Below are 13,819 nucleotides of genomic sequence, written 5' to 3'. Positions count from 1 at the left end.
TCCCTACCTTGAACTTTCCTATCTTTCCCATTCTCTTGCACATTTCTTTCATTCATGTACTATAACAATTGGGCAACAACTTCTTGATTTTCCTTGTATATATGACACTTCATCTCCCAATTTATTGGCTGTCCTCTCATACATTGCATGCTTTCCCTTTTCACCTCTTATCTACCTTTTGTCCACACTGGCTTCTTTTAAGACAGCTCAAATTCTGCCTTTTCTAGGAAGCCTTTCATAGTCTTGGCCACTTAAAGTGTCTTTACTCTAAACTTCCATCTCTGCTCTGTATGTCTATAGCATATATGTAATTGTTTGCATGTTATCTTGATTAATAGAATGTCCATTCCTTGACAAGGACAACATGTTTGTTTTTCTTTGTATCCCTGGCATTTAACACCATGCCTGGTACATAATAGATGCTTGCTTTAGCTTCTTCATTTGCAAAATCTTTGAGGTTCTTTCTAGCTTTATGTGTATATAAATGATTCTGTGTTATTTAACAGATTTTAATATCGGTGTTTTAAAATTCTTTTTTGGTACTATGTAACTTATTTTATTACTATTTTAAAGGTAGTGTACAATTAAAGCCATTGTAAATTTTATTATTTGAAAAAAGTATTATATTCATATAAAGATTTTTTTCCTTTCTGTTCTTGTTTTTCAGTTTTCTCCATTATGCAGTGGCTCAAAGAGATATCTCTCTTCTACAGGGGCAGATGGCACAATATGTTTTTGGCTGTGGGATGCTGGAACCCTTAAAATAAAGTCAGTTTTTTAAAATGTACAATAGAAATGACTTTTTTTGTTTAATGATTGCATTTTTAAGTATTTAAAAAATAAATTATAGAAATTGATTCTTATTCTTTTTTTCTGCCAAAAACTGGCATTTGGGTAAAATTCATTAAAGTTTTGCTCAAGTAATAATACGGAACTTTTCCCCTCCTTAAATATATCTTAGTTTTCATTATGTGACTCAGAGCCAGATTTTCATAATTTTTATACTATTTCATGCTTTTATTCTTTTTCTGGTTCCCGTGTAGTCTTTTCCCTTTCATATTATCTCCTCCTTTTTAAAGCTCTTTTCAGTATAAAATAATTTTCCAACCTGCATTTTAGAAAGTATCATTCTAGTTTATTCTGTTGTTAAATATAAATTGATCCTAATTTAGAGAAAGTATTAGGACAATATTTCCTAAATGCCTAGTTTCACTACATCGAAGGGTGAAATTCTTTTGTTTCTATTATAAATAGAGTACTTGTTTATTGAATCTTTCCATTTGGTCAGACTAGGATTATGTGTTAAATTCAGTGTTGGATGACTATACTACCTAAATAAATACTTCTAACACTACTTTGTTCCCCAAACAAACAAACTACATATAAAATTCCAAGATGAGTAAATGTCATAGAACAGTTTGTGACTCTATAAAAGTAGTACAAAGTGAAGGATCTGTGAGCCATGCAACAACCATCAGTAAGTAGCCTTCATGAAATTTATGAAATTAGAATATAAAAGCTTACTGTTTCAACATATCAACTTCCATATTAATCCCAACAGATTGCTGATAGAATATTTAGAACACTATAATATGCTACTTATTGAGCATATTAGCTTGAGTAATGTATTATATTGAAAACCATGATAAATTAGACATGAATCTCAATAATTTTATTGGGAGAAAATAAATAGTTCAATTTTAATGATGCTTGTATTAGAAATGTATAATTTAAACAATTTACATTATGCCTGCTATGTATGATTCATTGTGCTGGGTGTCAGGGGTGATGCAGACAGAGGTAAATAAGACACACATTATTTCTTCAGAGTTTGTTGCATTCTTTTTATGAATACCTTTTTATGAAGACTTTATGAAGTCTTTTTATGGTTATAAGGATTTTCCATTAAAAGTTGAAATAGAAAATGAGACTACTGAGTGAATGCAAGGATTTGGCTGATGTCCAAAAGTCAGTAGAAGGTATGGTTGTTTAAAAAAATTTGAACATTTGTTTTTCTCCTTTTTGTCTTCCCTTATCATAAATATTTCTTTAGATAACTTTATCTTTCCCTAATGTTTGTTTCTTTAACTACATTGAGACTCTCATAACTGAGGCCTAGTAATGATTGGAGAATGAGGTGATCCACATAAGCATTGAAAAGAATCTTAACCATTTTAAAATGTTTTTCCCCAAAATTATATATTTCCTGGCTTTTTTTTAAAACAGGAAAGCATGATAATATTGAATATATTTTCACTTTTCCAAGCAATGCCCTCATTATTAATGGCATAGTGTTCTCAGGTGTTTAATTAAATTAAGTTAATTGAATAGTTGAGGTGTTTAAGGATGCTTGTCCCTATACTATATGACCTTAGATTGCTATGATTTTTCAGCTATTTTTTACCAACAATATGCTTACAGTATGTAATTATGAAAAAATAGAAAGTTGCTTCATGAAACCAGCTAATCAGACTTGCTAATTAAATTTCTACATAATAGACTGACCTAAGAATGTCATTTTTCTCCCATGAACTGAGTACATGGGCTTTTTATAGCTGTTTTTACCTTTTTTTTTTTTTAATGTGATTTTTAGTTATCTCCCAGATAAGTGGTTCATCTAAAAAGTGAATGTTTCTTTGTTTTGGGGGTATGGTGGAAATCAGGATAATTGTAATGTTTTAAAACTTTTTGGAAAATGATTAGCTCAGCTGTCATCCACACCAACTAATGGAAATAGTGAAGTAGAGAATTGGTTAAGCAGTTGATTTAAAAAAAGAAAACACTCATCAACTTATTTTCACTACTTCATTTACTGAGTAACATTTCCCACTTGGCAGTTTGGAGTTGAGAGCTACAGGCACTAAACTAACTGAAATGGGTTAGTAAGTGGTTCAAGAGTACAGAGTTGGAAGCAGGTAGGTAGCTTAGTAGATAGAAAGCTAGGCCTAGAGACAATAGGCCTCTGGTTCAAATCTGGCCTCAGTCATTTTCTCCCTGTGTGAGCCTTTAGAAATCACTTTGCCCTTGTTGCCTGGCTCTTCCTGTTATTCTGCTTTAGAACTAATACATAGTATTGATTCTAAGATGGAATGTAAGGCTTTAAAAAAATAGTACACTGAGTTGAAGGAAGCCAACCCAAGCATAGTTAAATGGGAAAGACATATATGAATCCTTGAAAAAATGTATAATTCATTTTTTATTTTATGTTGCTATGTTATGTTAAACTAAACTATTTATGCCTAAATTGAATTAACAGATAGATATATGATACTTGATTCCCAAACTTCTTACTATGGTGTTTAATGCAAAGTAAACATCTCCTATATGACTTTATATTTCATTCTTACCATCTTTCAATCAAAACATAGTTGATAAAGAGTTGGCTTTTTTGGATTTTACATTATGAGTTCAAGTTATAATATATAACTTGACATTTAATCTATTCCCAGGAGCAACAAAATAGGTTAATTTTTTTCTATGAGGAAGGTAACATGTGTGAATGAATTTTTAGCAATTTCTGATTCTATAATTTAATGCTTTAGGTCACCTATAGTAAGAAAATTAGTAAATATTAAGGAAATAAAATGATAACATTAATTTGTTTAAATTATTCTTAAATATTTGTTTTATCTTTTTTTAGAACATGCATTATAACTAATGCCTTGAAAAGATGTCATCATTCTGATTCCTAGTAAAATAATATTATTGTGGTTTGCTTTGGGCATTTTATTTTGGACCTATAGATAGGCTTATTACATTCAGTGCTCAGAATACAGAAAAATTTTTAGGAAATTTTTTTCTTCAGTGATATTTTCAAATTGTCCTGTGAATAAAACTTTATGTGGCATAGGTATAGAATGGATAATATGTGATTATATAGAAGAATATTGAAATGATCAAATTTGATGATCTAACTATATCCCTCAAGAGCATATTTTCCATTTTGCATATTTTTAAGAGATGCTTTAAGTAGATTTCAAAATCGATTTAATTTGTAGTGCAGGTTGGACTAATATCATGATTAAGATTTATTATTATTATTTTTTAAGATTTCAGCAAGACAAAGGATTTTATTATTTGTACAAAATGTATAGTGCAAAAGGGTATGATTCTATGATTTATAATAAATTGAATTGGAAAATGTAACTCATCTAGAATTCACTAGTGGTTTCTATGTATCTTTAAACTTCAGATTTCATAGAACTCAACACAGGATTCCCATAGTAATTGTAATACATTAAAAAATTTTATTAATTAAATTAATTTAAAAAAATTATACAGTGGCATGTGGCTAGTTTGAATTTAGTAATATTAAGTGAAGTCATGTTACTGATCAAAATAGCATCTACTTAATTTGCAATAGCAATAAGTCAATTATGCTTAGTTTGTTAAAAAAGATTATGTTCTCATGTTCAGGGAGAGGAATTAATGAGGAGGAAGCAATAGATAATTTGTCAATAAGAAAAGGAAAGGAAAAAAGGGTGTCATTTGAAGTATTTTTTAAAATGCACAGAAGCAAACTAAAAGAAGTTGAGAAGGAAACATGGTCAAAGAGTTTTGAAAATAATATTTTTAAATTATTTCACATTAAAAAATAGTTTGTATGTAGTGGATTTGTTTTTATATAGCCTCCTTTTCTGTTCTATTGCATATAAAGAAATTTTTTTCTGGTATTAAGGACTGAATAAAAAATAGTAATACCTGTTATAGCATAGTATTAGGTCAATTTATAGAGGTATATTTGTTTTTTGATTTGTGAATCATTGAAATAACTCCTTATACCCTACATGAGTCGTAATAACCACTGCAGTGAGGGTAGACTTTTATTTTATGAGTAGAATAATTGTGAGTTCAAATTGAGTCTCCTTTTTTAGCTTAGTTTAGTAGATATATTTTGGTGCATGGGTGGTTATAAGTATTTTTTGTATATTTATTTCTAGACTGAAAAAACTGAATATTTTGCATTACCTAATGTATAATTTGTTACTAATTTTTAATTGTGGCTCTTTTACTTAAAACCCATGTTGAATTAGACAAGTTATTTAACTTCTCTGATCCTCCAATAAAGTAAGAGAGTTGGGATGACATAGTTCTGTCTAGATTTAAATCTGTGTTCTTATAATGACAAGAAGAAAATGCCTTTAATAAAAGGTAATCTTCAATTTTTTTTCATTTCAAATTTAATCAACTCCAAAAAAGGAAGCTAGGTGGTATAATGGATAGAATGCCAACCCTAGAACGTTAGGAAGAGCTGCTTTCAAATTTGATCTTAGACATTTACTAGTTATGTGACTCCAGGCAAATTATTTAATCTCAATTTTTATTTTATGTAATATAGAGATGATAATAATAACACCTATTTCCTAGGGTTGTTGTGAGGCTCAAAGGAGATAATAATTGTAAAGCAGTTAGCAAAGTGCCTGGCACATATTAAGCTTTTTATAAATGTTAGTTGTTGTCATTATTACTTTCATCTATAAAGTAGAACAAAAAAGGAATGTTTTGTGTATATACATACATATCTATATGAAAACACAAATTTCTCCCATACAGTTTTATTTTTTTCTAGTACCTAGTAAATTCATCTTGTTACATTCAAAGCTTTCCTTGTCTCTTAATAGATTTCCTTATGTGGTGGTCTGTGCATTTTTTTTTACAAAAGCTTTGAGGATCCTTTCTAAATTTTGGAGGGGGAGAGACTAACCCTATCACAAGTGTTCTCTTCTCAATGTTCATCTTCAGATAAAAAAAAAGAAGAGAAAAATAATTGAAAAGGTAGTCTTTTTAAATGGCCTTTTCCATTTCAAAAATGGTAGTTTTCCCTTGCATTAGTGTGTTAGTGCATTAGTAGTGCCATATGGCATACTGAGAACCTGTCAAATTTGATTAAAAGTGAATATAACCAATAAATCATGTGTCTATTGTGCCAGTGACCTTGGAGTCATTCTTGGTGAATGATTATGGCAAAATTTACTTTTGTAATCTGGAATTCCTAAAAACATCATTTGCAAGATTTCAGAAAATCTAATCATGAAACCAAATGATTCTAAATTATTTATAGATGGGCAGCCATCTGTTACTTCTTGTTGGTTTTTTTGTTGTTGTTGTTGTTGTCCTGTTCTTATTTTGAAACCTAAGACTATTTCTGGTAGTATTGATCCCTTTAGAATGATAATTTTAATTATTTATTTTTTTGCATTGTAGTCAAAGACCCACAAAATTTACAGAACGTCCTCGACCTGGAGTCCAAATGATCTGTTCTTCTTTTAGTGCTGGTAGGATTTTCTCTCTTAGCTTTTCCCTCCACTTTTACCTATTTAAAATTTGTTTGTTGGTTGCTTTTTAAGAATTTGCAATGAGATTCATAATATTATATTGGTTTTGGGATGGAGGAAAGGCATTAGAGGACAACTGAGATGAATAAAAAGAATTCAGGACATTTTAAAATTATTTCCTAATTTAAGTTATCTATTTCGATTATTGGGATTTTTCTTTAAGGAGACTGTGATGTAGGTCAGTGGATTGAGAGCCAGGCCTAGACAAAGAGGGTCCTGAATTCAAATGTGACCTTAGACACCTCCTAACTATGTGACCATGGGCAAGTCATTTAACCCCCATATACCCTCTTCTGCCTTAAAACCAATACATATGTATTTAATTCTAAAATGGATGGTAAGGGTTTAAAATAAAAGACTATTAAAGCAAAAAAGCATGCATAAAGTTCAATATTAATCAAATATGAAAAGATTAGAACCTTGAATTGAGATAGTTTTAAAACATAAGGACTGAATTCTTTCATTTGAGTTTTGGAAGTATTTTATAGCTAAATAGTATAAATATTTATAATTCTTAGAGGAGTATTCCAGTTGCTATTTACTAACTTTTCATATACTCTTTTAGACTTAGGTATACAAAATGCAATCTATGTTGTGAAGTTCAGGCTTAAGTTTAAATAGATTCCAATTGTACTTTAGAAGAGAGGTCAGAATTTAGGAATGTTAGTAAATATATTAACTGATGTAAAGAAAGCTTTTCTTTTTGATTTTAGAATCTGCTTATAGTTCTACTTTAGTCTTCTTTGTAATTAGCATAGAATGAAAAAGATTCTTATATTACTGAGATTAGGGATTTAGGACAACTTGAATTTCATGTTTAGTAAGATTAAAAGATTATTCAATCCCTTTTTACCATTTGTTCTGTAAATAATATGTTAAATTTTGAAACATTTATTAAGAATGTTCAAAAAGAAACTTAGTCCCATGGAGGTTATGTTGTTATTTGTAGAATTTTAGAATCTTAATTTTTAAAGGTTGTGAAACTACATTAAAACATTTACTGGATCCTTTCATAGGTGGAATGTTTCTCGCCACAGGAAGTACAGATCATATCATTAGAGTTTATTATTTTGGATCAGGTCAGCCAGAGAAAATATCAGAACTGGAATTTCATACTGTAAGTATTACTTTAATGAATCACCTGATCTAATGAAAAATGTCTTTGGCAGTTAACATTCAGCTCTTTTTCTTTCGTTAATTTATAGGACAAAGTTGATAGCATTCAGTTTTCGAACACTAGTAGTAGGTAAGAACATTTTCATTTATATTTTTTCAAAGAATATATTCCTAATTTTTAAACAGTGAAATTGTTTAAAGAAAACAAAATAACTTTAAATCATCTTTGAAATGATTTAATGTTTATGTTGATAAGAATGAGTAGCCTTAACAAAGAAAGACTTTTATTGTAGTACTAGAAAGGCTATAAAATATCCCCTTTGTCTTTGGAATCTGCATCAGTGAACAAAATTTCACAGTGAAATTATAGGTCTATATAGAAAATGAAAAAATAATTGAAACTTTTTAAAGTTAACCTATGAAGAAAAACAAATTACATTTTTTTGTATAAGGTGAGTCAATAGTTCTTGTTCATTTACAATCTAAAATAAAAATTACACATCTAAGTTACACTGAAACTTGAAAAGATCTATTTGCTAATAACTGTCTTTATTTTAGATTGTGTTGGGACAAAAGCAAACATTTATTTTTAATATCAATTTGAGATTTGTGCTATATATTACTGTTACAAAATAGTTTTATATAAAGTTAGAGAAAAAGTTATAATATTTGAAAACCTATAGTGGTGATTTAATATTTACTGCCACAGTCATTGGAAGTAAGTGATGAAGGGATATAGATCGCATTGGATGTTCATTTCTGGCCCAGGAACTGTAGAAGATTTAGTACAGAATAATGTTTCTTGCTGCATCCAGTATTCTTTGAAGTTTGATTTTTCAGTCCTGACTACTGGTACCAACAATTATACTTTAAAAGTTAGGAAAACAAATGTTGAATATTGGTAGTTTCCAAAAGTTTAAGGAATAATTTTAAGTACTTTTTAATTGTTATGTTACAAATGTATGTCAGCGAAGAGATATGTGTGAAAAGTATTTTACAGAATGGAAGTCAGGAAAATAAATGCTTAAATTATTTTTATCTTTTCCTCTCAATAGGTTTGTAAGTGGGAGTCGTGATGGAACAGCCCGAATTTGGCAGTATAAGAGAAGAGAATGGAAGAGTATTTTGTTAGATATGGCTACTCGTCCAGCAGGGTAAGATATTGGATTTTGAAGATTTGTTTAGGTATAGTTCATTTAAATGAATTGCTGGTTAGAATAGATTTCACATGTAATGCCAGGATTGGTGCAAGAAAAACCTTTGTGATGATTAAACTAGACGAAGTGGAATGGAATGTGTCCATACATTGTGGATTCTAATGAAAGTTTTCTCCCAGAAACTAGATTTAGCAATATTGTTGTAGGGATTCGTGATCAAGTGTCTGTATGATGAAGAATCAGGCAGCTAGGTGGCTTGGTGGATAGAGCATCCTGGATCTGGAGTCCAGAATATCTGAGTTCAAATCTAGCTTGAGACCCACTTATTAGCAAATATTTGACCCTAGGCAAGTTACTTAAATTCTTTTGGCCTTAATCCACTGGAGAAGGCAACGGCAAATCACTCCATTATTTTGCTAAGAAAACCCCATAGATGCTATGGTTAATGGGGTTATGAAGAGTTAAGACATGACTGAATAAGTAACAACATCATCAAATGATAAAGTGGAAAGAAAGCTTGTTCTGTACTCAGATGGTCTGAATTTCAACTCCAGCTTTGCCACTCATTATCTATGTGACTAAGTTGCTTAAACTTCCTTTGTCTTTGACTTTTTAATCTCTAAAATTGGAAGGCTTAATTGGATGATGTTTAAGGTTTCTTACAATTTTAAAACTTGGAACTAATGACCTTACCCCACATAATCAATTTCTGAATCTTCCATTTCCATTTCTATCTTCACAACGTCTCTTGCATTTGGCCATTTCCTTATCATTCATCCAGTTACCACCATGATTTAGGCCCATATCTGCTCTCACAAAGGTTACTGCGGTAACTTTTTAATTGAAATTTCTACTATTCTTTCTTTAATCTGTGGAGAAACCTTTAAAACTAATCTCTCTAAAATAATGGGATAATTTGATATAAACCAGTAGTTTTTCTCTATCATAGTCTTTAATGTATTTAACTCAATTACTCTTGTTTGTATCTTACATCTTATAATTTTCCTGCAGGGGATTGTGGAGAGGAAAACAAATAATTTTCCAAAGGTCATAAAGTCAATGATAAAGCTAAACTACAATTGCAGTTTTCTGAACTTAATTCTAAGTAACTCTTTTTCTTCAACATCATTACTGCAAAATAATAGTGTTTGTTTTTGTTAATAACAAATAGTAAAATTCACTCAAATTTTTGTTGTACCAATATTTTTCCCTAATGTAAAACATTTAATCAAAATAATATTTCTATTACTTTCAGACAAAATTTGCAAGGAGTAGAAGACAAAATCACAAAACTGAAAGTAACTATGGTAGCATGGGACCGTCATGACAACACTGTTATAACTGCAGTTAATAATATGACCTTGAAAGTCTGGAATTCTTATACTGGTCAACTAATTCATGTACTCATGGTAAGAAAAATCTTCAATTTTTAAGTTAATAGGTAACTATTAAATTATTAAATTGACTTTAAAATGATGAACAAACACCACATCAGCAAGGAAACAAATATAAATCTTTTTTCTTTTTACTCTGAACTTCTAAAGACTATTTCTAGATGATTAATATAGTGGGGATTGAAACTTTAAAGAAAGTTTTAAAAATAACCCTTTTGTGATGTGCCACTGTCATTGCTAGTTATTGATTTGGAGAACCATTGCACAAATATTCCCCTACATAAGAGGTGTCAAACATGCAGTTCTAATTGTGGCTAAATCAAATTAAAATGTAATTAGGAAACATTTAACAAAAATAAAAATACAGTAAAACACAGTTTTAATATGTGGTTTTCTAAGTCAATATTTGCTCATGGGGATCCTTAGGTATGGTTTAGTGTCTGCTCTTCCTATTCAAATTTGACATTATTGCCATACTTCATTATTTGATGCCTGACTTGGGCCATTTGTATCATTTTAACTTAGGCTTTTTTTTTTAAGCCCCTACCTTCTGTCTTAGAATAAAAACTATGTATTGGTTCTAAGGCAGAACAGTGGTATGGGCTAGGCAATAGAGGTTAAATGACTTGCCCAGGGTCACAGCTAGGAAGTGGTTGAGGTCATATTTGAATTCAGTACCTCCTATCTTTAGACGTGGCTCACTATTCACTGAGCCACCTAGCTGTCCCTTTTAAATTAGTCTTAATTCTAATTCTAGTGCCTTTACTTGGTTAATTATTTCCTTTTTGTTCTGTATATATCTTGCTATGTGTGTGATTTTTATTTTTGTTATTTATATTATTTATATGTTGTCTTGCCCTTGAAATTGCAGTTGATTGAGGATAGGGACTGTCTTTTGCCTTTTCATATCTTTAGCACTTAGACTGGTACCTGCTTAGTGGGCTTAATAAATCTTTATTGATTGATTGATAGCTTAGTATTTGAGGTAATCATTTTGCCAAGTAAATTTGAAGAAATTTATCATGGTAAAAAAGTAATTTCCAGAATTATTCTAAAATATTTTTATTAGTGTTGTAATACTTATTTTTGCTTTGTCAGTGGTTTTAACTTGAAAAATACATTTTTCAGGGCCATGAAGATGAAGTATTTGTTCTTGAACCACACCCATTTGATCCTAGAGTTCTCTTTTCTGCTGGCCATGATGGAAATGTGATAGTTTGGGACCTCGCTAGAGGAGCCAAAATTCGTTCTTATTTCAACATGGTAATTGTCTATGCCTTTTATTTGTGTGTGTGTCTGTGTGTGTGTGTCTCTGTGTATATGTATTTATCATTTTTTAAGATTTTAGCATTTTCTAACTGCTGGCATTCTACATGGTGCAAAAGAAGTTCATTTAAAATTGGCCATAAAAAATAGTCGCAGTTTTGGGCCCTAATATTTTTGAGGTGTTTTAGAGAACTTAAAGAAATTCACATATTTTAAACACTAGTTAGTCAATATTTTTTCTTGGAGTATTTCAGCTTCATAATTTTTACTTTACCATTTTCCACTTCAATAGATATAGGTATTTATTTTCATCTTACACTGAAAACTTTCTTGTGGAAAATTTAAATTCAAATCTTTCCAGGTCAAATTGATTAACCCAAAGCATTTTGTACTATGCCTACATGTTATGGTTAGTAGTTTAGTTTTCAGTGTTCATTCAATAAACATAAGCATTTAACCATGTATAAGATATCATTAGGCGCTGGGGCCAGAACTTCCAAACTGAAATCATTTTTGCCCTCAAGAGCTTACATTCTACTGAATGATAATAATTATAGTGCATATATTGTTTTAAACTTTGCTTAGTGCACAATATATATATATATACATATATATATATATATTTTTAGTTTTCTTAATATGGGCCTCTAAACTTGTTAGGTAGCTACTATTTTTGTTACCTACATTTTATAGATGAGGAAACTGAGGCATTAAGAACTTAAGTGACTTGCCTACAGTTAAATAGCTAGTAATTTTTCTCTATGGAAATTGAACTTCCCAGGTCTTTTATGCTTCCAAATCCAACAATAAATCAAATCTGTGTAATGCTGCTGGCCTCTCCTACTCTGAAACCTAAATCAACAGCATGCACTTAAGTCATGTCATTAGAATGCAAGCTCTAGAATGTCTTACCAAGAGGGAAGGACTCTTTTTTTTTTTTTTTTTTTTTGAGTTTGTGATTTTTATGGCTTTGTGATTATGTCTACTATTTAAAGGTCAACATAGCTAAATTCAGAGAGACTTTTCATCAGATTGATTACAGGGTGACACCTTTTTTTGTGGGGGAGGGTTTTGATTTGCAATATACATCAATGGGTGGGAATGCCCACACTGACAAAAATCATGGATCATTGAAGTATTAAAGTATGTAACTATATTATGCATAAACTTAAGTTTCATCATTTGTAAAAATAGGTATCTTAGAAGAATAAGTGAGGAAGCATTTGGAGAATTTTGAAACATAAGTGGGAAATGTTCAGGGAGGGAACAGAGATGCTGGAATTATAGTCAGCTTTTATTAGAAATGTAATAGTGGTCAGGAAGATTCATCTTTGTGAGTTCAAATTTGGCCTCAGACAATTAGTAGTAGTGTAACCCTGGGTAAGTCACTTAATCTTGTGTATAATTTCCTCATCTGAAAATGAACTGAAGAAGGAAATAGCAAACCACTCTAGTATCTTTGCCAAGAAAACCCAAATTTTTCATGAAGAGTTGGACAAAACTGAAAAATGACTAAACAAAAATAGGATACTTAAAATATATACATCCAAAAAAATCTTTTAATCTTCTGAATATAATCATCATAAAAGCAGCTTCTCACTGCTGAAGAACTAATTAATTTTTAAGTATGTTAAACCTAAATGAAATAGATATTTACTTTTAAGCCACACTTTCCTCAAGTTCGGAGCTTTTCTCCCGATTTTGATGTTTTATTTAAATATTTTTGTTCAGGTAACCACTGGACCTACATTTATACATACTTTTATATAATAAATCTCTACCCTTCTCTAGAACATGTAGAAAACATACATCCGTTGGGATTCTGCCAAGTCTTTTCATAGTTTAATCACTTTTTAAGTCCCCCTCCCTTCCTTATTTTTAACAAAATTGACTTCCTTAATTTTAACAAATCTTTTTCCTTCACTGAAAGTGAAAGTGTAGAGGAATTTCTATTTTAATTCTTAGCCTCATGTCAAAGGAAGTTTTCATATATTAATGAAAACAATGTCACCTAAAGGATGCACTGTGACATATATAATTTGCAAAATAATTTAATGAAAATAAAATTTGGCTTGGACATTTGGGTAGTATAATGGCCATGAAAAACGATTACCTGCCCTCAAATTCTTTTTCGTGACCATTAAACACAATAAAGTTATTTCATTCTAGTGAGATAGGGGGTGAAAAAGTTCTAAGAGAGGTTAATTCATTTAAAAAATAACAGTATGGTTAGACCTTGATCCTCAATATGATAAGTGATAAAGTTCAAGTCAAATATCAGTTTTCAAACTAATATTACACACTTTTTAAAAGGGTGATATTAATGGAGTGTAAAAGAATATTTTTAGGTTAAGAGTCAGGAACCATAGCATACTAGGCTTTTTACATATTTAAGGCTTTTTATACCCTTTTCTCCACTAAGAAAGTCTCTGTTCTTTTTTTGATCCTCATCATCTCAATCAGACCATTACAATGTCTTCCTGATTTTTCTTCCCTTAGCCATACATTGCCTTCTACAACTCATGCTCCACATAGCTGCTAAATTAGTATT

General features: G+C 30.4%; 1 protein-coding gene across 2 annotated transcripts in view; it reads left to right on the top strand.

The window, feature by feature from the left end:
- The window catches only part of LOC123247347 (pleckstrin homology domain interacting protein), a 176,778-nt gene that overhangs the window by 63,589 nt on the left and 99,370 nt on the right, over positions 1-13,819 (top strand). For both annotated transcript variants that reach the window (XM_044676217.1, XM_044676216.1), the window contains exons 9-15: positions 668-768; positions 6,205-6,275; positions 7,352-7,452; positions 7,541-7,581; positions 8,507-8,605; positions 9,864-10,017; positions 11,131-11,265. In XM_044676217.1, coding sequence (XP_044532152.1) covers positions 668-768; positions 6,205-6,275; positions 7,352-7,452; positions 7,541-7,581; positions 8,507-8,605; positions 9,864-10,017; positions 11,131-11,265 — 702 coding nt within the window. The remainder of the gene's footprint in view (positions 1-667; positions 769-6,204; positions 6,276-7,351; positions 7,453-7,540; positions 7,582-8,506; positions 8,606-9,863; positions 10,018-11,130; positions 11,266-13,819) is intronic.

This window comes from Gracilinanus agilis, chromosome 4 (genome assembly GCF_016433145.1).
Source record: "Gracilinanus agilis isolate LMUSP501 chromosome 4, AgileGrace, whole genome shotgun sequence".
NCBI lineage: Eukaryota > Metazoa > Chordata > Mammalia > Didelphimorphia > Didelphidae > Gracilinanus > Gracilinanus agilis.
Note: the sequence above shows the minus strand (reverse complement) of the source record. Positions and strands in the feature narration are given on the sequence as shown.